Source organism: Mesitornis unicolor, unplaced genomic scaffold (genome assembly GCF_000695765.1).
Source record: "Mesitornis unicolor isolate BGI_N332 unplaced genomic scaffold, ASM69576v1 scaffold8704, whole genome shotgun sequence".
Classification (NCBI taxonomy): Eukaryota; Metazoa; Chordata; class Aves; order Mesitornithiformes; family Mesitornithidae; genus Mesitornis; species Mesitornis unicolor.
Window position 1 is genome coordinate 41956 of NW_010182021.1, and position 24099 is coordinate 66054.

Sequence of the window (24099 nt, forward strand, 5' to 3'; positions counted from 1 at the left end):
TTCACATAATGCCATGATAGGTTATGAACTTATATTTTTTGTATATTAGATGTTTTGATTTCCTACTGAAGCCAGCAGTGACTGAGAAAGCACCTGAAATTTTTGGTTACATAAGCTTGTTATGAGGAAGGGCAGGGAGAGAAAGTCATGAAGGGGCTGACATCTAGCCTTGGTTTATGATGAACACTTATCTTATCAACCTACTGTTAATAAACTCACTAAAACAATAAAGAGCAAGATTTAATTTTAACTTGGTTTACTGGCCTGCCTTACCAATGACTAAAGGTGATAGCTTGGAAAAATATTAATCAGACTCAGCTATTTAAAGTCAGACCTATTTTTTTTGACAGTTTCCTCAGGAAAGTTCATCTGCCAGCTATCAACCATGAAGATTCTTAGCTACCTCCTGGCTTACCGAAGGTTCCTGCTCATTGTCCTCACCCCACTTCTTTTACTTCCACTTCCACTTATCATCAAAACCAAAGTAAGTAACATACTTTCAGAGGCAACTCTTTTGCACCTGTATGTCAAGCCTGAGATTCCCAGACCTTCTTAGGATCATAGAATCATAGAATGTTTTGAATTGGAAGGGACCTTGAATGACTTCATGTTTGCACTGTAGACTTTTTATTTTGGTCGTAGTATTTGCATAGAAATGTAGAAAAGACAACAGCTTTAATGTATGAATCTGTTCTGATTACATGAAGTTCTGAATTGTATATTTGTTTTCTTGTTCAGGAAATGTTTTTCTCATTTAACATCATCTAGACTACCTTGAAAATCCTATCCTTACTATTACATATAGGCCATTTTTAAACCGCTCTATGATTTAAAATGGAGATGAATTGTCAGGAAGACAGCTGCAATTACCTTTTTATTTCATGATGGACTTTGTTAAGTTCATCATATATTGTGTTGTCTGATAGTAAATGACTGAAATCAATGATGTGAGAAATTCTCTCTGGTTCCTAAATAGAGCACAGGTTATGACAGGACATCTTCGTTTTATTTTCCTTGAAATAAATTCTGTTGACATTCAATAACTCATGTGTCAACTCTAGGCTGATGAAACAGCTATCTAAAAATTTTATTAGTGACTGTACTTGGGAGACCTCTGATGTTAGCAGAATGAAATTGAATTCTCCTGTGATGTATTTTTACTCATGCATTATACGTATCATGCGTAACAATACATGGAAGTCCAGTGTAAAAGTCCATGAATCACAGATAGATAGTGGTTACAGAGCAACAAGCTTCATACTGTTTCACATCACAATATTCCCAGTATTTCAGTTTCCTCTGTGAGAGGAAATTCTTGAGAAATTCTTAATGCAGTAGAACTTAAGTGAGATGAACACTTACTAGGTGATAAATTAATTGATACATCGAATTATTTCATACCTAACACAAGCTTCCCCTAAAAAATAAATACTAGCCATAGCTGACTAACTTAGATTCAAAACTGTTGGCTTTCAGTCAGTGGTTCTCAGAGCCATTCCATTAATGGCCACTCAGAGCCATATTCCTTTCCCAACACAAACCACCTCTGCTGCTGTTGAGTAGTTTAATGCACTAATCAGTGGCATTAAAAGATCTAAACCATTTACCTCAATAGCAGAAATATAAATCAGAACTACACAAAAGAGTTTGTTAGGATTCTGAAAGAAACTAGGCTCACTTCATCTCATTGTATTTGGCTGTGGCTGCATTTTATGGGCAGCATTGAAGTCAATTCTCCTGAAAAAAACTCCTGTTTTCCAGGAGTTTAAACAAAAGACACTGACTAAAATTACAAGTCTTAAAAACAATAACCATATTTCTTGTCAGTCTTGCACAATGTTTTTCATATTAGATTATTTCCTTGCCTTACTGATGCTGATGATAATACTTCATGGATTATAGGAGAGACAAAATTTGACCTATTGTTGACTGTGAGTCCTCCTAGAGGTTTGAAGGTTTGCTTGCTGATGCAGAATGTTTGTAATTTGTGTTAATACATGATCTGATAATGCTCCAGAATGAGCTATATGATTAATTGTGCTTGAAGGAAAAGGCAGCTGACTTTTTTCCCACCTTTCATAAGTGGTGGAATTTAAGTAATTTTATTATATCTTAGAAAAAAATATTTAAAACTACTTTACAGACTATGTTTAACATCTTAACAGGATTATCAATTGTCCTTTGATTCATGCTTGTTCCAGATGGGGGAAAATCTCTCTATTGTCATAGCTGGGCTTTTTGCAATTGCAATTTTTCTCCTGGATGCTCCACTCGTATTTTTTTGTGCCTTTTGTATTCTAGGAAGCAGAATGTGCATACACATTGTTTGTAGTTGCCATCTTTTGGCTCACAGAAGCTTTGCCACTGGCTGTTTCAGCTTTGCTCCCTGCCTTTATGTTCCCATTGTTTGGTATAATGGAATCCAAGGAGGTAAATTTTTTTTCCCTTCTCTATCATATTATGGATTTCAATGATAAAATCTCCAAAAAAAGAACCATATAATGTTGAAACCTGGTAGCCTAATCCATGGATTCACTGAGTGCCAATCATGGTAGGTTTGCCTCAAGTCTTGCTTATGTGCTTTGTCCTCAGGACTTGATCATATTTCATTAATATTTTTTTCTAGATTTTGATTCAGTACTTAAATGCCAGTTGATGGGAAAATGCTAGATAGATATAAAATATCCCTAATGTTACAGAAGCGAGATGACACACTAAAGACCCAATGTGCAAAATGCGAGTTATATATCTTCATGTCAAAGAAAGGACACCACAGATTATCATACTCTAAATCTATGCTTGCAGTGGTTCTTTTGTCTGCTGGATAGATGACTAAATTAATAAAAGCAACATTTAATTGGTGATTTATTTCGCATGTGAGGTGTGACTGATTATCTTAGGTTGTTCATATCATAAGCCTTACTTTTCATTTTGTTTTAACACTATGCAATTTAGTGCAGTTACTCTTGCATAATTTGCTTTAAAATAAATTAACAGTTTCATTGAAATTAACAGTTTAAATTTAAGCCAAAAAACTTTCTTACTATTGAATCATAGAATTATAGAATCGTAGAATCATAGAATGATTTGTGTTGGAAGGGACCTTAAAGACCATCTAGACCAACCCCCTGCCATGGCCCATGGTCCATTCAAACTGTCCTTAGATACTTCCAGTCTTGGGGCATTCAAAACTTCTCTGAGCAACCTGTTCCAGTGCCTTACCACCCTCATAGTGAAGAATTTCTTCCTAATACCTAATCTAAATCTACCCCTATCTGGTTTAAAGCCATTACCACTTGTTTTATCACTACACACACTTGTAAAAAGTCCCACCCCAGCTTTCTTGAAGATTCCTTTCAGAAACTGGAAGGCTGCTATAAGGTCTTCCCAGAGCTGTCTTTCCTCCAGGCTGAACAGCCCCAACTCTCTCAGCCGATCCTCATAGCGGAGGTGCTCCAGCCCTTTGATCATCCTTGTGGCCATCCTCTGGAGTCACTCCAACAGGTCCATGTCCTTCTTAAGTTGGAGACCTCAGAGCTGCATGCAGGACTTCAGGTGGAGTCTCACAAGAGCAGAGTATAAGGGGGAGAGCCTGCTGTTCACTCTCCTTTTGATGCAACCCAAGATAAGATTGGCTTTCTGGGCTGCAAGTGCACGCTGCTGGCTCAACACCTCCAAGTCCTTTTCCTCAGGGCTGTTCTCAATCCATTCCCTGCCCAGCCTGTATTTGTGCTTGGGATTGCCTCAGCCCATGTGCAGGACCTTGCACTTGGCCTTTTTGAACTTCTTGCAGTTTGCAGGGACCCATCTCTCCAGCCTGCCAAGATGGCTCTGAATGCCATTCACCTCCCTCCAGTAAGTTGACTGCACCACACCCACCATACATATTTCAATATATGCCCTTACTGTTTGGTTTGGTTTTTTTTTAATTAAATTGATAATACCAAATACTACTAGTAAGTCACCATTTAGTTACAATGTATTTTTTATTTTTATTTCAGGTGGCATCTGCTTATTTTAAAGATTTTCATCTGCTGCTGATTGGAGTTATTTGTTTGGCAGCATCTATAGAAAAATGGAATTTCCACAGAAGAGTGGCTTTAAGAATGGTGATGCTGGTGGGTGTCAACCCTGCATGGTATGTTGTAAACAATATCTTGAAGGATGATGATACTTGTGGAAAGCTATGTATTCCAGAAATAATTGCCTACTGCTTTCTCTGTAGTAGACTTCCAGGCTTCCTTTTCTTCTGAAACAAAGCAGATATTTGGAACTATATGACTGATTTGTAGGTGACACTTTATTATTTTGCTGAAATTCTAACTGAAGGTTTCCTGCAGTGATTCTGTTCATGATAATGATCCTTCTGAACAAAAAATCTGATGAATTTGTGAATAACATAAGGGTCCCGTTTCTTAATGGTGATTAGTACATTACATACCTGATGCCTAGAATGGAAAATCTGTGCTGCACTTATTATTAATTTGCATTTCAATACTTCTTGCAAAATTCTGGACATTTCCTAAAATACAAGAGTTCAAATACACAGGGAAAAAAAGTCATAAAATGGAAGATGTGGTGGAGAAGGAAAAAGACATTAAGCACCTTGTCTTTATTTATGTTTTTTTCTTTATCTTCCTATGAAGAAAATATAAAAGGAATAGGAACTTCACCAGGTGGATGAGGTGATGAAATCACACACTATCTACTTACTTACTATCAGGATGTATATTATGAAGCTTTACAAGCTTGTAGAAAAGCGTTAGGCCCACAGATTCATCTGTCAGCACACCAGAAAGGCTGCAGATAAGACCTGTAGATCAAGTCTGGCTTCCCAGAATACATGATGCCTATGACACCTTGTTAGGAAGCAGACAGTGATGGGAAGTAAAAGGTCAGAAAAAATAGAAACACCAGATCTAAAAAAGGAGATGAGTCTTAGGTGATCTATCTAATAACATCTCATGGAACTGCTGGATTGCTTCTATCCCTCAGTGATTTGTCTGTCCTGATCTTAAGTATCATAAGTATTTTGATTTTTTCCTGCATCTTTTGATAGCTGGTAGCTTTCTTCTTTAACATTCTTGTTCAACTGCCTCCCATTATCTATAGCTATTTTCTTGAGCTATGCAGTTTTAGTTATTTCAACTTCTCTTTATTTTGATCATACCTAAATCCTCATCTTTTGGCTGAAATCTTGAAAGGGAGAACAGAAGTGGATGACATGCTGTGCTAAGCTGAATACTGCTGGGGAACTTGCTGTGGACACAGAAACTTGCAGCCAGCTGCTGAATATACTTTGAGCAACTCTACAGACAGCTTTGTATCCCTGAGGAAGCCGTATCCCTCACAACTATCTCAGCTATATCACATTTCCTGGTCCTGACAAATGGATTATAAGATTATGATAAGATGATTCTCTCACCTCTCAGCATCTGCTGCTTGTTAGCTTTGCCCACTGCAGTAATGCACGCTATTCTCTGTGCACAACCCTCCTCCTCCACTAGCAGGAGTTCCCAGCCAGCCTGGACACACTGGAGCCTCATCCGGCCCAAAGTAGAGATATCCTTGTAGGAGGTTTCTGCATTAGAGGACATGGGGGATGCAGCACTAGAAGTAGAATAGCAGGAGTCTTCTGGATTCTGCATTCTTCTGGAAAAACTAGCTTGTGCCAGAAACAGCGTGAGCAGCAGGACTAGGGAAGTGATCATCTCCCTGTACTCAGCACTGGTGAGGCTGCACCTTGAATACTCCACTCAGTTTTGAGCCTTTCACTACAAGCAAGACATTGAGGCACTGGATCCTGTCCAAAGAAGGGCAACGAAGCTGGTGAAGGGTCTGGAGAACAAGTCTTATGGAGCGTGGCTGAGAGAACTGGGGCTGCTTAGCCTGGAGAAAAGGAGGAGAGACCTTATTGCCCTCTACAACTATCTGAAAGGAGGTTGTAGCAACATGGGTGTCAGTCTGTTCTCTCAAGTAACAAGTGATAGGACAAAAAGAAATGGACTGGAGTTGTGCCAGGGGAGGTTAGATTACACATTAGTGAATTTTTTTTTTCACCAAAAGGGTTGTCAGGTCTTGGAACAGGCTGCCCAGGGTAGTGTTGGAGTCACCATTCCTTAAAGTATTTAAAAGATATGTAGATGTCGCACTTAGGGATGTGGTTTAGTGGTGGACTTGGCAGTGCTAAGGTAACAACTGGACTTGATGGCCATAAGGGTCTTTACCAACCTAAATAATTCTATGATTATATAAGTCTTTGAAGGCCTCTCATCATTTAAGCTACGCATTCTGGTCTGCAAACCAGTTTGCAAGCAGGAAAAGTGAATATGTCTATGCAACGTGCAAGGACTAGAATGAGTAATAAAACATTGTGTATTACACAGTAAAGAGTGACTTTACAATTGAATGTAAATGAAATTAACATCCAAGGTTCCATGCAGAATATATTTTAACACCATAGAAAGAATAATGCAAAAAAACTGGGGCTGGACAGGTTAGGTTATATTTTATTATTTTTTAATCAATTTTAGAATCACCCATTAGAGTACACCTTGATGTACTAAATGGTCACCTGACCATCAGTGCATTAAATGCTGAAAATTTATGATGAACAGTTTTGAAACATGTTAGTGAAAGTCTTAACTTGTTTTGGTTTTAAATCCTCTTGCAATTTGTACTAAAATTATATTTCTCTACAGTGTTAGCATTCATATTCAATGTGCTTAGCCTGACCAGTATTTTCTGCATAAAAAATTCTCCTGAAAACACAATTCTTCCCCAGCTTCCATCTGAGGATCTAATCAAAAACTGCATAAAGTTAACGGATTTTATACTATAATAATAATTTCTGTTCAATCAGGTCTGCAGATCATTTCTTCATTACGCAATTAAAAGTGCACAGAGAAAAGACGAGGTGCCCTTACTGAGAAAAAAATAAAATCTGAAATGTTGCTGTTAGCTGAAATGAAAGGCTATGAGAGGAATTTTGAATAGTATTTTCATATCATAAAATGCTGCTTACATTATTTTTGTATAAAATCTTGTCATCGCTTGCTGAGGAATCCTTACAGTTTTTGTGAAACTTTTGATCAAGATTAGGCAAAGAGCTTTACAAATTCCACAAATGACTTCTCAGAAAGTACTATAACACCACAGTCCCTCCACTCATGGTTGTTCTCTTGCTGTGGTGAAGTATGGCAGGTGCTTAACAACACTGCCAACACCTTTGGACAGGAAGTCAGAAGGACTACTCTCATTTACAAGTCCAAGAGATGCATTAAAAATGACAATGTGGTCTGTATTCTAAAATGACTGTTCAACTTCATCAGATATGACACAGAATATCTGAGTTTTTAGTATAAAACTAGAGTGACTCCAGTCACTGACGCAATTCAGAGTGTTGCACAGATGCATTCTGATTTGCAGTAAACTACTTAGCATAAGCTGTGCCAAGACCAGACTAAGACTTTGTAATGACCGTCACTTTCTCATTTAATATTAAATATGATGTCTATTGAAGCACAAATAATCCCTACCCTTGTCTTGGGGTTCTGGTTAAGCTAAGTATCACTTACTGGATTGTTAATATTTCTTACTGTAACACCTGGGCAGGTATCTAGAGGACTTACAGCCAAAGTGATAAGTCCAGGGTTTTGATCTAGCTTGTGCAATACAGAATTAATAGCATTAGCAGTATAGCCATTTTAACTTTCATCTGATCTTGTGATATACATGGTGTTCTTTACTCAAAGACGATTCAAATACAGTATCATTTTTTAAATAAACATTATTGCTTCTGTGTCAGTTTATAATGTAGTTGATCCTTTAACTCTAAAAAATTATAATTTCAGTGAGAAATGTCTTTTGAGCAAGATCATTAATCCATAAACTCCTTCAGAGTTCACTTCCAACCTTTAAATTTTCAGTGTCTCCTACATTCAAGCTTTCTGTTGAAAAAAGCTTTCCATTTTTATTTAATAGAATAGTGATAGGAGGTGTTGCTGTAACGGTCACAGACTCTTCTCTCCTGTTGCAGGCTTGTGCTGGGTTTCATGGTTAGCTGTGCTTTTTTGTCAATGTGGCTCAGCAACACGTCTGCTGCTGCCATGGTGATGCCTATTGTAGAGGCTGTAGCTCAGCAGATCATCAGAGCTGAAGCAGAAGCTGATGTTCTGGAGATGTCTTGCTCTAAGGGCTCCATCAACCCAGCACTGGAGCTGGACGGTAGGCATGCAGTGCAGTTTTTGTCTTTGTCCACCCTCACTCTGCAGTGGTGTAAATACTACATAAAATAAAGTTGGCTAGGGAAGTACTAGCATCATTACATACTACATTGAGACCACTCGGTTCATTCTGTATAAGGTCTCTCACGTACACAATGATTAATTAAAACTGAACAGGTGCAGAATATGGCAGTTAGGAGAGAGGAAGAGAAGAGGCTGTCTTGTTCAGCCTAGTAAAATAAAGTCTGAAGAGAAATATAACTACAGGCTATAAATACACTGTGGGTTAAGTGTTAGAAAAAGAAAAGGTCTCTTTAAGCTCTAGGGTAATGTTGGGTCAACAAATGAGTCTGAACTGGTTACATACACAGCTGGATTGTAAATTAGGAAGAGAATTCTCATCAATAGAAGATTAAGACTTTGGTCTATAGGAGTCATGAAGGAGCAGGGCACAGTTCAGCTGTTTTTAAGATTAGAACTTGTAAATAAATTCATGGGATGATGTGAAGTTTTTGCATGGAATGGGACTTGCTGATGGAGCCTTTCCAGTTTTGCTTCATTAAATACTTATCTGTCTTTCCCTCAATGTCTTACAGAAAATGTAGAAGAATGTGAAAGCAGTGACTGGAAAGAGAAAGAAAAACAAGTTAATGGGTAACAGTTATTCATTTACTAAATTCTGCTCTAAGAAGCCTTCTATATAGAATATCTGATTATTACAATGCATACCTTTGTTTTCCCAGATATACCAAGGATGTGGGTAGTACTGTGTGTGGAATTGAAAAGGAAAATGAAAAAGAAAAGGAACAGGTACTTAAGGTGTAATTTTATTATGCTGCTAATACATGAAACTTAATTTTAACCTAAATCTGACTTCTATGTAACACCTCAGATGGCACAGCTAGCAGAAGCTAGTTTCATCTGAGTAAGATACATGTGTCTAGATGCACATATACATACAGTTTGCTCATGTGGTTATTTCAGTAGTACTTTTGCGCTCCCAGTGTATTCTATACAAGTTAAACCAACCTCACCAGAGAATAAGCTCTATATATCAGGTGTACACATATCAGCATATACAAAGGACATTGTAGATACTGAGAAGCAGAGACAAAGGACTTCAGGATTTTACCCTCTCCTGTTTTCCTTTGCATGAATAATTGTGGTGCCACTGTAACAGCAAACCAAACCATGCTGTGTATGGCTCTGTTGTCAGCAAATTGTCTGGCTGTTCTGGGCATCCTTGAGCCCTAATTTTGTGCCTGATGATGAGCCCTTCTTATATAATTGATGTTTATTCTTTCTAAGCAGAACCTACCAGCTGCTGAAATAGAGAGAAAAAGCAGAGAGGACAAATACAGTGGTGTTTTCAAAGTGATGTGCTTATGTGTTGCTTATTCTGCTACCATTGGAGGGCTGACTACAATCACGGGAACATCGACTAATCTTATTTTTGCTGAGCACTTCAATACGTAAGTGACTACCTTAAATTTTTAGTATTGTTCTTAATCCAGAATTTTATCTATTCTTTCTTGAGCTCTCACACAGCTCCCTTAAAATGCATTAGAAAACTTACCCTTTGATTTGATAGTATTTGATTCTATTGCTTTCTTTTTTGCTATCTTTTATTAATGAAATAAAATGAAACTGCATGGTTGCATTTGCCTTACACTGGGAAGGTCAATAAGTGATCACCCAACACATGCAAAAAGATGACCATTCTTTGGTTAAGTAGTAGTCTACTTTCTGAACAGCTGCATGGAAAAGGTTGGGCTTATCTGAGGAGAAAGACACTACCTACCATGAATATGACAGACACTATCTTGTCTTAAAGGGCTGTTACCCATTTACAAGTACTGCAGAAGTTAAGTCTAGGTCTGCCTACTAAAGAGACTTTCAGGAGACTACGCTTAATGCATTGTTGAAATGAGGAATTTAGGTCTGTTAAGCAAAGGAATAGCAAATAATTTCAAACCAGTCTGAAACTTTGAATTCAATGGAACACTTTATTTTGAGGTCATTAAAAAATTCTTTAATATTCCTTTTCTTTTCTAAGTAGAACTACTTTGAAAAGAAAATTGGCAGATTTCATTCCAAAGCTTTTGAATACCCAATAGTTCTTGCTGAAGGCTTTTCTTCTGCAAACTACTCATTGCCAGAAATATTCCTACTCTAGTTTAAAAATAGAACAAAATAAAATACAATGCTTTTAGTACCCTCTGCCTACTATTCTGTATTGCAGATGGCAAAACGGTGGAAGACCAGTTATTGATAGATTTTCTTCCAACTTGTGTTCTGTGAATGGGTGAAATTTGCCTTCTGCATGCTGCTAAGGAGAACTGAAGTAGTGCAGTTTGTAAACCAGCCTGTGCTAAAAGACAGACTGGTGCAGATAGCAGAAATGGAAACAGTATGGAAATTATAGGAGTGTCTGTTATTGAGGCCAAAGAACTACGCATGGTAGACTGTGGCATTATAAGTCCTTCAGACTTAAACTTGCAGACTTATAAGCATTTCTGGTTCAAGCAGGCTTCACACTCAGGAGCCCAGAAGAATCCAAAATTTATTACTAGGGGTAAGAACTGTTCATGTTCATTTCCCTGCAGTTGTAGAAAACTTGAAGAAAACTGGTTTGCAGCTGGTTTTTCAGTTTGTCTTAGCTGTTAGCAATCTCTTCAAGAATGCATAAGCAGATTGCTGTTCTCTCCCTGAGGCTTCATCCTCTGCTAGAAGCATGAGTCGTACACTGAGCACTGCATGTGCAATCCAGTTTTAAAGCCCACCAGGATTCTGTTTACTCTTTACACAACCACTGAGCCTAATCCTTAACTTAAGCTGAATCTACCACCTACCTGTGCAAATATTTTTATCTTTAACTGTCTTGCTCCTCTTCTCATTAGAGGCCTCATTTGTACCTGTGTGGGAAGTGGGAGTTGACCTGTTAGCATGTCTTGGGACATACTTGCAGTCTACCTTCATATATCTTAAGCATCTGAAGGGAGGATAATTAATCCAAAAAGCTGGACATACAGTGTATTCTTGGGTTTCCCACTCAGTGACAAAACACTTAAAATGTGTTTTGCACTGCAAAATTCCGTATTCCTCATATCTTCCCAATTTTAGTATTAAATAAACTGTAATTACTGTTTACTGTTCTCTCCTTTCCTCCTTTTCATTTGTCACATGAAGAGGAAACCGTATCTGTGTTAGCAGTGGAGTCTGTGTGTTGGTGGGAAACCTTAGCCCACTGCTGTGTGTTGGTTAACACACAAAGAAGATGTGTAGCCAGCTTGTGGGCTAAGCGTTAGTCTGTTCACCACTGCCCATAAGATACCCAGAAGCCTTTACTGGCCAAAGAGGCATCAATGGGGATAAGATGGGTTAGTCCTCACTGCTCCCTGTCACAGTGATACTGAGTCCCTTTATTCTGACATCATATTTATTTCCTTTAGTGTTTTATCCCTTTCCATATTGGTGTTTTTTCTCTCAAATCCTTCAGGCTGCTTCAGACCCCCATGTCATTTATCTCACATCTGCAGTTTTACCTATCTAACTTTATATAGCTTTGCTGAGGCACTTCCTCATCGCTCTTTCCCACACAAAGAAGTTTCTTTAGCACTGCAAGCCAAGGTTCAGAGTTAGGCAATATAAGAGCAGGGCCGTGGATCCCAAGGGTGAGGGGAAGGCTGTTGAGATGCTAGAGAGAGAGTTACCTGCTGTGTCAGGGGGAAAACTGAGTTCTCTACGCTTAAGAAAGCCTAAATCCTATAAGGAAATCTTTGGATCTCGAATCAGGCTCAAAGACAGGTTACTCAATTTCCTGAATTCTATTCTGATGACTGACTTTGACCTTCCATCATGAAGAATCAAACTTTGCCAACATTATATTATTTTCAACCTAAGCAATTTGATAAAAGTCCTAAAATGAATACTCTTATCTGGATATGTTTTGTGAACCAAATTTGTTGGCATTTGTAGTGTTTGCCTGGAAAGAGTTTATTGTTACTGGCATTGAATCACTGTAAAATGAGGATTATTAAAATCAATCACACCTTTTCATTTTCCAAAGGAAGTAGGTCTAGAAAATAAATAGTTCAGTGTGTCCTGTCTGTCGTTGCCTCAGGCAAGACTTGTAGCATATAATCAACAATACTAGATAATCCAACCAGCAGTACACAATAGTTCATTTTTAAAATAATTTAAATTGATCATCTAGTCTACCTGGGGAATATTTGTTCTGGAGATGAAGAATTCCTATCTTTAATATTAAGATTACTAGAAATACTGACATATATACTCATCCCTGCACAAACTTACTGTGAAACCTGACTGCAATAAATTAACACTATATAATGGAAACCACTCATTAGTATAAAGTTTTCAAGTGCTTGTTTTGTTGCTTAGTAAGGAAGTAGCACACATAATTCAGGGAGGATCATAAACACTTTAGCAAGTGATGAAAGTAATTGCTATGCTGATGTCAGTTTTTTTCTATCTTGAGAAAGCATTTAGAATATGCACATACTGCCTCAAAGACCTGTGTGACCATCAGAATTCCTTTTCTAGAAAGGGCTGTAATACAAAAGATCGACAAATAATTGGAAATAGACATTACAGCCTTTTCCTGGACACTGTGATTTCCCTTCCATCTGATTTTTGCATCAAAGACAAAGGTTGTTCAAGGAGACTAGAATTTTCTCACTTTTAGCATTGAAAACTTTCTCACTAGAGCTGGAGGATCTTAAAGGGAGAATAACTTCTGTTCATAAAGCAAATTGGAAAACAGCATTCTTTTACCTGCCCTTTTTGCCTCTCTCACATCTATCTCATTCAACAGTAACTTCTTTTTTCAGAAAACCAAAGACCATTTCTCATTTTCTTAAATGCAGAAGGTAGGGAGAGCTCTGGTTGAATGGCCCACATCTGTAAACAGTAGTTTAGGACAGCCTCAAAGAGGCAAGGTGACAGGAGAGACAATCCACCTAACAAACAAACATTCCTGCCTTCTCTGGAAACCTGTAGTAATAATTTTGATTTTAATCAGTTTTGAATACCTTATGGAACCTTAATACAAATCTTAATGTGTCTCCACTATTGTTTTCTAAGTTCATTGGTGCTTGTTCATTTGAGTATATTTTTTGTGCTGAAGTCTCCTCTCAAACAACTACTTTTGTTTAAGTTCTGTTTCTTTGTAGTCCTAATGATCATTAATTCTGTGAGCTGCTTTTCCTTGCCTACTGAATTCAGGTTAGACACGTCTAGAAAAGTGTCAGATCTCCAGACCTGTTGCTCAGATAACTGGCAGAGCTAGTTCCTCTAGTGATCATGAAGATCAGGAACAGCATGGGAGGATGAGGGAAGAGGACACCAGAGGCCACCTCATGCTGAAGTCAGCTGCCAACCAGAAGCACTCTCTTGCAGCAGGGCTTTCTGGCACTTCTCACCAGTCTTCATTCCTTTACAAAGCTCAACTGAACAATTTTTTACTTTCATGCAGACGTTACCCAGATTGCCAGTGCATCAATTTTGGATCCTGGTTTATCCTTTCCATCCCCATCACGGTTATTATTCTGCTGCTCTCCTGGGTCTGGCTCCAGTGGCTTTTCCTTGGGTTTGAGTAAGTAAATGTTGCAATCAATAAAACTAAAAGTTGACGATGTAAGAGATACTTTGCAGCAGGAGTAAATATTGCATCTAAGTTTAAAAGATTCAATAGGAAGACAATGCAGCAGCAGTGACTTTACAACCTTGTTAGTATGTCTGAGTCTCTGGATGGGACAAGAATTTTCTAAAATAAGGATCCTTGACTACTTAGCCCAATGTGAAAAGTCCATATAAAAAGTTATGATAACCATTCCTTTAGAATACTTCAGTTCCTTTAGAAGAATACTGAAATCTTACACATTTTGGTCTGTGACTGGAAGATTTATAATCAGGATGTTGACTTTCACTGGAGTCAGGGATTGACTTGAATTCTTGAGCAATATCTATGTTATAAATTGGATTACTATATTGGTAAATGTGGAGCGAAAAACTTCCACTTTTCCAAAATTTGTATGTGATAGTAAGGTGGTGGTTTTTTCCCCCCTCAGAACTTGTGCTTTTAAGGTTTTGGAGAGGGCAATACTTCTTTTGGGCTGATGCTTCAAAGCCTTTTTCTCCATGAGTTCACTGACGTGCAGAGTTATCACCTGTCTTCCACAATTACATGGCTACTCATGGTGCAAGAGTTGAAAAGTGAGACTGTCTATTCTTTAGCAGATTTAGAATCATCCCATGCTTACCACTTTATATGTGAACATGCACTGCTTCATTTTGCTTGATAGTTTCAATATTGTTCTTTTTAATATTGCATAAGGATCTTATCCAAGAATGAAGACCTAGCTCTTAGCAAATAGTCTGTGGATCAGTATGCAGGCTACCCATGTGATACAAACTTTTTCATTACAAAACAAAGAAAAGCAAAGTCATAGATGGCTTTCATTAAATATCCAAGTTATATATTTGATTGTTTCCATTAGTTCCCATGATTAAAGTTTCATCCTTCCTAAGCAAATGGGTAAGTAAATAACAGGACACATTTTGTTGCTGTCTTTGTCAATCTCCCACCGGGCTTTATCAATTAATTCCAATATGCTCAGTTTGTGGTGTGGTAATTAAATGGGAGATACTGGATTGTAAATTGAAAATGTTACCTTGTTAAAGTGCTATTTGTAACTGGAAAAACTGGGCTTTTTATTTTCTGTAAACACTGTTAATTCATCATTTAATATTGCTGATTTACATTCCAGTTTTAAAAACATGTTCAAGTGTGGCAAGAAGAAAACAGCTAGAGAAGAGGCCTCAGCACAAGTGATTCAGGAGGAGTACAAGAAACTTGGACCAATGAGGTATGTCAAACTGTAAATCTGCAAACAGGACCAAGTAAATCCAAGTGTGAATTCAGGAAAATGTATAACCCATTCTGTTTCTCCCATAGCTATCCAGAAACTGTTACACTTGTCCTATTCATTCTAATGACTCTGCTGTGGTTCACCAGAGATCCTGGCTTCATCCCAGGATGGTCTTCACTTTTCCCAATGTAAGTAATCTTTTTGATACACCAACAAGAACCGTACTGTGTCTTAACTACATACCTTCTTTCCTTCTCAATTTAAAGGAAAAATAAAATACTTTCAATACTTCAGAAATATTCCAGGCTAAAGTTGCTGAAAACCTTTGCAGTGTATACAGAATAGGTAAACTCCAGCAATTTCTTAGATGTATGTGTACAGTATCTGAAATGTGCTAAACCCAGAGAGATTATGCCTAGGCTTTAGACTTGATTCAGTGAGGGAGAATGCATAATGACTGATGCTACAGTATCCTACTTCCCTGTTAAAACTGCATTTTCAAGAATAAATCTTTGGTTAGACATTTTTTATCTACTACCTTTGGTGACTTGTATGCATACAGGCCAACATCTCTTACTTTGATAGCTTTAATTAATGATATAAATTACTATCTGTTCATACATAACTCTCTCAATGTCACAGTTCAACTAACCATCAAAAAGCCAGGAACAATTCAGGAACTATTATATTTTTTGCTTTCTGTTGCAGCATGGTTATGCAGTCCCTTCCCCAAGATCATCTAGACTTTTCCCTAAGAAATTAGTTGGTCTTGCAAGAATATATAATACTATGTTATCTCCTATTCTCTTGCTGTAATTACTGTAATTTAAGTTCTGTTCTTCTGTGATAAAGGTCTGAGTTTTGCTTTGGAGTACCGGGAAGTAATGCAGGATTGGGAGGAACAGGACTTTGTTCTGTTTAGTTCCTTCTGTTTTTAACATTTATTACTGGATGAGTCAAAGGCCAGTGCTGGATTTGGATGGTAATTTACCATTTTGTTTTCCTGTGTGTCTGTCATAAATGACATGTGAACATGTATCCACCATGCGTCATCTCTTTAAATATATTCTTACCACACATACACTCACACACCCTCCCCAGTGCTCTGCCAGAAAGTGTGGCAGGGGACGTCAGAAGGATTAATTGTAGCCCTTTAGAGATTTAAAATGCAAAGCAAAATTGTTTTGCATAAAAATAGTATTAAAGAGTGTGTTCAAAACTAAAATTGTTTTAAAATTACTTACTTTTTAATTATCAAAAAATTGCAAAAGAACATTTTTTTACCCTTAAAACAACAGCAGAGCTGATGATAATTATTTTCTCATATGAAACACTGTATTCTTGAAGGGGTTTTGGAGTGCTGACCTAATCAAGCAATCAGCTAGCTAAGCAATCAGGCTTGCTTTGCTTCTCTTTCTGATTCACATTAACATTCAGTGCTCACTAAGCACCATTTAATGAGATACATCTGATACCGAAAAACAGACATTGTAAACAACTTTTCAAATATAGGACTTATGGCTCAAATGAATTGTTTCAGTCCAGAGATCCACATTTTCCTGGTTGAAGATTTTTACCATTGTCTCAGGATTTTGTTCACTGGCAAGGAAAAGCAGAATATTCTCCTAAGAGTGGTTACAGGTTCTGAATGGGGATGTTACTTTGTAACATCTAATGATTTCTTTGGGAAGGAATGCACGCTCGTGTCATGTCACATTAGACTGAATCACGTTATACTTCGGGTGAGGTAACCTGAGGAGAAACAAAGCTTGTGCTACTCCCTAACAAAACCTTTAAGGGGAAAGCAAGCATTTCCTGCTATTCAGACCTTGCCTATCTCTAGATAGCTTTCATTTATCAATCAATCGCAGTAACTGGCATAAAACCTAGCAATTAGTTTTTTACTTTTCTGATCAATGAAAACTTCTCAGCCAAGGTATGTGAATGGGGCAAGGTGCCAGCACAGGTACAGCTGGGTGTAGTAGTAAGTCACCTTCTTTAAAGAAAACAAATAAACAGTAAAAAGTACTCAAAAACCAGGAACATATGTTTCTATCAGTGGTTGCATTGCACTCATAGCCAAGTTGTCCAGCGGACTTCTGCAGTTCATGAACTGCATCTCTTATGCACTTGTTCCCTAATGTCTTTATGTACAAAATTGGTCAGTGTTTTGGATTTAAGTTTACTGATAGGCATGTGCACAACTTCCTTAAGTTTATGTTACAGGAAACAAGTGTAAGGAAATATTCTCTCCCTTTAAAAACAAGATTTCTTATCAGAAATCTGATAGCACTTATTTCCCACAGGATCTTATTCCACAGTCTCAAGCCAGTCTGAGAGAGGACCTGTCCCCTGCAGAGATGAGCTTTGTCCTTATGTAAAGCCACAATGACAGAGCTATATGACCTTGAGACTCTCCTAGATCAGTGAGAGGGGGTCCTGTTAGGTGGGAGTCACACCGCTCCCAGGATCTTAGACCAGACAGGACCACCAATTCATTTATTCTAACATGCCGAAGATCAGAAAAGCTGCATTGTTCTGGGTGTTAAGCCCAGTAGATTCATTTCACTAGAGCACGAATTCCCAGAAAACAACCAGGCTTGATTTCAGGGTGGCAAAACACATGTTCCTGAGATTTTGGAATTTACTACTTTCCTTGGTAGTCTGTTCTGGTGGATAATCATGTTTGTTGCCAAACTAAACAAGACAAACTCACACCTTGTTTTCTGTCTGAATATAGCTTCCAGCCATCCGTTTTTGTCTTTCCCTGCTGGATTAAAAACTTTTCTATGACAGGTGCTTTAAGGATATACATATCTGGTTTAATTATATCACTTTATAAGCTTTTTTTTGACAAACTAAATGGAATGTTCAAAGTTTTGCTTCAAGAAAATTATTCCAATCACTCTCACCATCAATGTTCATGTTCTCAGTCCCTTGTGTGCATCCTCACAAGTTACTAATTACCCCTTTAAAATATAAACACTGATTTTTTTTAATGATGATACTTCCCCACTTTTTAAGGGCTACTTTTTGAAATATCAGTGAATTTTTCATCCACATTTGTGCTGTATCAGTATTGAGTAGGCTTCATTTTTAAGCAGTATCATCAGACATATTACTTCTACCAGTTAATTTTTCTTAAGAAAATTTCATAAATCTATTAAAGAATAATCCTTTACTGGCCTGCCCTGAGCCCCTGCCACCTTCTTCTGGAGGCAGGCAGCAGGATGTTTTAATAAAAGTTGTAAAGCACCATACAAAACAGCAGAGGGTAAAAATGCCTGTTTCCTCCCCATCTATTGACAGCACAGGATCACACATCATTTCTACTACAGCAGTTTCCTTCCATGTCCTGGCCTGATTCCAGGCTGTAGGGTATTAACTTCAATTAGAGGCGTTTCAAGTTGGCCTTTGGCCAGGATTTTATGAACCTCATAAGGAACAGAAAGCTCAACACTGGGTGCAGCAGATTACAGCAAGGTGGGCTTCTCTCACACTTCCTCAGGTTAATGCCTGAGTCTAGTCTTTCTTTCTCCTGCATGGTTTATTCCTTTCTTTACTTCCAATACAAGGCCACTGTGTACTTTTGCCCACAACCCTGTTCTCTATGATGATCTCAGTTAAAATCACTGTGAGATCTCCTTAATCAACAGTTGTTTTGCTTTCCTGTAGGACAATCAGATTTGTAGTGTCATAAGCAGGTAGATGTTGCATAAGGAATTGTATTGCAGCTTGGATAAATGGACTTTGGAAAATGTTTATCTCAAAATTTGATAATGATTTAAAAGATTCTGTTTGAAATGGTGCCATGTGTGTCTTCATAATGGTATGATTAATGGCAGGATGCTGTGTGTGTCCCAAGCAGGTTTTCTGAGAGTGGTATTTTGCATCAGCAAAAAATTGCACCTCCCTAGTTCCACAAGGTGAATTGCAAAGTCCTGAACCTGGAGAGGAACAACCCCAAGCACCAGTACATGCTGGTGGCCACCCAGTTGGAATGCAGCTTGGTGGAAAAGGACCTGGGGGTCCTGGTGGACACCAAGTTGAACACAAGACAGCAATGCTTCCTTGATGCAAAGAAGGCAAATGGTATCCTGGGCTGTGTTAGGACGAGTGTTGCCAGCATGTCAAGGAAGGAGATCTTTCCCCTCTGCTCATCGCTGGTGAGGCCACACCAGAAGTGTTGCATCCAATTCTGGGCTCCGCAGTACAAGGCATGGATATACTGGAGACACTTCAACAAAGGGCCACAAAGATGGTTAAGGGACTGGATCATCTCTCCTATGAGGAGGTGCTGAGAGAGATGGGACTGTTTAGCCTGGAGAATGGAAGGCTGCAGGGGCATCTTGTCAATGTTTAAAAATGCCTGGGAGGGTGCAGAGAGGACAGAGCCAGGCTCTTCTCAGTGGTGCATAGTGACAGTACAAGAGGTAATGGGTACAGACTGGCACAGTTTCAAACTGGAATATGTCACCACCTAACAGCATGTAACAGAATCAGATGGATGTGTTAAAATGGCCTTAGAGCTCAGCTTCACACTTTACCTGTATAAGTGCAGGTTGCTACTCCACACAAGTTAGAAGGATATTGGATCAGTTTAAAAAACACTAGTGCAAACAGTTCTCAGGCACTGGAAATTACCAAAATTAACATGGCCCTTGTGTCTGTGACCCTAGTAGTGACAGCCATAGAAGGATGATAATAAAGCTCTGCTGCCTTCTCTTAGCTACAAAAGCATCATCCTTGGTGGGTGTGCACAGTGCTCCTAAGGCCTGTTGGACTGAATCTATTACAGAGCTTATTAAATTTATTACAGTTAACATTGAACTATGAAAATAAGTTGTTTAAGCGTCAGCTATTCCCAGACAGTCTCCTCCCTCAGCTTATTTCTGTGTGACAAAATCACACATGCTTACTCAAGATGCTTATTTATGAATTTAGAGGGTTTTTATTTTTACAGATGTGGTGAATTGACCTTGGCTGGCTGTTGGATCCCAACCCAGTCACTCTTTCGCTCATCTTCCCAACAGGACAGGGGAGTAAATGAGGTCAAAAAGCTCATGGGACAACATAAAGACAGGGAGATTCCTTACCAGTTTCCATCACAGGCAAAAAAGTCTTGATTTGAGGAAAAATGATTTAATTTATTTGCCAATTAAAAATAGAGTTGGGTGGCAAGAAACAAAGACAAAATCTAAAACAACTTTCCCTCACCCTCTTTCTTTCTAGGCTCAACTTCACCCCTTCATTCCTGACTCCTCTATCTCTTTGCACTGCACCAAGTGGTGCGGAGGGTGGGTAATGGGGGGTTTTGATCAGTCCCTAACAGCTTCTTTCTGCCACTCCATCCTCCTCACTTTTTTCCTCCTACTCCTGCTAACTGTATATATTTATGTGGGTTTTTTCTTGTTAACTTCTCTTCAGGTATAAAGGCTACGCTACGGATTCAACAACTGCCTTACTGATAGGCCTCCTGTTCTTTATTATTCCAGCAAAAACATTGTCTAGGACCTCAAATGGTGAAAACAGTTGAGTATATTTCGATGTGGATTTTACTACAATGAGGTATCTAAGATGCAACCACAAATACAGCCTATTGCACTTGTTAGAGGAATGTTGTTATATACTAATGTTGCAATCTTAATACAGGAAACTATCTTACTGGAATATAAAGCACCCCTGGCCTGGAAGTCAGAGCCAAAAATTAAGCAACGTGAGCAGCAGGACTTAGTGCTATGCAGGAACCCATTACCTGCAGCCCACCACCACCAGTGGAAATCGCCTTTCCATTGGTTACAATGGGTTTTGAATGGGACTGGATGTGGCAGGGTTGAGTTTATTTCTGAAAATGTTACTGCTTATTTAAGGTACCCTATAAAATGTGACATGATAAATGAGTCCATTCTCATTTAATTTTTCCCCTTCAAAATAGAATTTACCCTGATTAAAGTATACCTCTGGCTTGTCTTCTTCATGCATTCAATTCTGCTGCTGGAATCAATGAGATCTGGGGCTTCACAGAGAATGCAAGATCAGAGCCTGTGTCTAAGTGAAACAGCATTTGCTCAGCAATCTGTCTGAATAGTGCAGTTTCACTGAGTAAATTAAACTCATTGATATCCCATAGCTATCTTCCACATAGGGAAGGAGGGCAGAGGGGCCAATGCTCCACTGGCGGTAACTGTAACAGCTTTATCGTCTTCAGGTTGAGACAGTTTCCACCAGCTAAGGATCTGACCCAGGAAGAGCAGGTTGTTCATGTCAGACTTTCTTATATTACAGTGATGGGATTTTGCCTTTGAATATTTCTTTCTCAGATTATTTCAAGATGTTTTTCAAGATGTTTTTAAATGTTGATGGGGATTTTGTTGTTTTTGTTTGTTTGGGGGGTTTTTGTGTGTTTTTTATTATTTTTATTTTTATTTTTTCTCTAGCTGTTTTTGGTTACACTCCACTGATTACTTGGAAGGAATTTCAGTCATGCATGCCCTGGGAAATAGCTATTCTTGTTGGTGGCGGGTTTGCGCTGGCAGACGGCTGCGAGGTATTGCAATTTATAGATGATACTGAACAATTAGCATGACCCACATCAAGAGCAATTCAGACATGTAGTGGCTTCACAGGTACTCTCTTGATTTAGCAAAGAGTATTCTGTAGCAATATTGCACACAAAAAATGCAACAAATATTTCAGATTTTCAGAAAGCAGGATTACAAAAAAGGAGTTTCCTTTGTTTTCGAAGACTATGCACAATGATGACTACTGTTTGTTATTTAATTTAAACCTGATGATGGTAGAAGTTGTTCAGACATACTGTTTCCAAAGCCTTAGTGTTGATGTCCCATGTCACTGCAGTACCTCCCACATGGAACTCTATGGGCTACTCTAGTAAACTGGGCAGGTTTGGGCCCAAACTCTGGTTATGAAGCCTGATATATGCATTTTACAGTTTTTGGACTATGACTCTTCTAAGTGTCTCAAAAGTGCAGGTACAAATAAACAGAATATAGTTTGCATGGGTTACTATAGGACACCATTGAATTAGAAATATATGCTTAAAGACATGGTAGGAATTCAGAAAATATTTCAGATTTTTTCTCTTTTACACAAATACTTCACGATTAACAGATGCATAAATTCCTATTCTATATCATTTATTGAATTTTATTTTCAATGATATATAAAATATAATCATGTTGTCATATTCCTTACACAGGTTTCAAAACTTTCTGAGTGGGTAGCGAGTAAATTATCCCCTCTAGGATCATTGCCCTTGTGGCTGGTTATCCTGATATCATGCCTTATTGTCACTTCAGTAACGGAAGTGGCAAGCAATCCAGCTACCATTACGATCTTTTTGCCCATACTATCTCCTTTGGTGAGTATAACACAGGTTGTTTTTAATCAGAATCTGCTCTATCAATCAAGCATGTAATAATATAGCTGCTCAAAGAAGCAGTTTTTAAAAGTCTCTAAAAAATATTTCACACTTTTTTTTTTGTTCTGTGCTGTGTTGTGTATTAGATATTTAGTTAGTTTGGGGCTTTCTTACAAGTGATGTTGAAAATTCAGTAAGATTATGTAAAAGTTCAACAGTTAAAAATGGATGCTGTTATTCTTATTTATAAATAGCAAAAGCACTTAAAAAGGACAGCTCTCTTAGTGTTTCTTCAGGGCCACATCTTCAGCGAAAATGGTTAACTGCAATGTTCAAGCTGTCACCCAAAAGAAGAGAGGGCTAATAGATGTGCTTTATATGTAATTCTCATTTCTTCTCTCCTTAGCTCAATTGTGTCCCTTCTTCTCATCATCTTTATCAAAACACCCAGTTTCTTCTTCTTCTTCAAAACTTACTGATCATCTTCTAATTTTCTTCTTGGCCAGCCTGGAAACATACTAATGCCCTTTCTCTCTCTTACAAAGAAGCCTCAGTCCTAACTTAGTTGAATCCCTCCTATGTATTGTATAAAAATTCAACTTTATCATCTTTCTTTCAGTGTTTTGCTTTTAGTACTCGTGCAGTGACCACACTTTTTGCAACAGTCTTATTTTATGGACTCAACCACAATTAAGAAACATTAGTCATGGATTTAAAATTCAGCAGCTATTCTGTATTAAAATCACCTTTTCTCCTCTGAAGCATTCCCAGATAGAGTCCTAAAAACAAGTTATCACAGAAGGTAATTTCTTACTATTTAGAGTGGCAGTTCTGTTCACAGTTCACTTGTGTTAATATAATAGGTTTGTATTTATGTGTTTAATCAGGCAAATGTGTTCCTTGACAGCTGCTCCCTCTCTTTTATTTTACAATAGGCTGAAGCTATTCACGTGAACCCACTATTCATTTTGATACCTGCTACCTTGTGTACTTCCTTTGCATTCTTGCTTCCCGTAGCAAACCCAGCCAATGCCATTGTGTTTTCATATGGTCATTTAACTGTTATGGACATGGTGAGTTTTAAACAAAATGCCCTAAAGGGGATTTTTAGCATTTTAAATACTTTCTTCAATGTCTTGATGTGAGTTTCTGCTTTCTTTTTCCTCTCCTTTAGGTGAAAGCTGGTTTGGGCATTAACATCATTGGAGTTGCTGTAGTTATGCTTGCAGTTATGACATGGATAGTACCTATATTTGATCTCTATACTTACCCGATGTGGGCACCAAACATTACTTCTACAAATAGCAGTGGGCTGTAAAAAAAAAAAATCCTGAGGATTGGTTTGGATTGGTTTTGTTTCTTTTCTTTTCCACTGACATGTGGTGAGTCACTTTAAATGCTTTTTGTCATCACACAATAAGGATCACGTTACTATAAATGCCATATTTCACAGTCCCAGAGACTGATGATCCAGTCTAAGAGTCTAATCAGGAAGAGTGCTAGACTTTATAAATACTGTAAAGTTAGATCAAATTTCTAATCTAGTTCAGCTAGTCTGAATTTTTAAATCTTCATGTTATGAAGGCAAAAATAAATGTGC

At 38.1% G+C, this 24099-nt stretch overlaps 1 protein-coding gene across 1 annotated transcript; it reads left to right on the forward strand.

Moving 5' to 3' along the window:
- Nucleotides 1–379: 379 nt before the first annotated feature.
- Nucleotides 380–23817, forward strand: SLC13A1 (solute carrier family 13 (sodium/sulfate symporter), member 1). The gene is made up of 15 exons (XM_010183624.1): nucleotides 380–484; nucleotides 2302–2430; nucleotides 4002–4138; nucleotides 8039–8226; nucleotides 8822–8879; nucleotides 8969–9035; nucleotides 9537–9697; nucleotides 13723–13842; nucleotides 15017–15115; nucleotides 15205–15306; nucleotides 20546–20649; nucleotides 21556–21665; nucleotides 22338–22499; nucleotides 23435–23572; nucleotides 23674–23817. The coding sequence occupies exons 1-15, from the start codon at nucleotides 386–388 to the stop codon at nucleotides 23815–23817; spliced, it is 1818 nt and encodes a 605-aa protein (XP_010181926.1). The 5' UTR covers nucleotides 380–385.
- The last annotated feature ends 282 nt before the right edge of the window (nucleotides 23818–24099 follow it).

Excerpts from the sequence above, each read along its gene's own strand:
- SLC13A1 (XM_010183624.1), top strand. The coding sequence starts at position 386 with ATGAAGATTCTTAGCTACCTCCTGGCTTACCGAAGGTTCCTGCTCATT. Across the intron at positions 13,843-15,016 it reads TGGCTTTTCCTTGGGTTTGA|TTTTAAAAACATGTTCAAGT; the intron begins GTAAGTAAATGT and ends TTTACATTCCAG. Across the intron at positions 15,116-15,204 it reads AAGAAACTTGGACCAATGAG|CTATCCAGAAACTGTTACAC; the intron begins GTATGTCAAACT and ends TTTCTCCCATAG.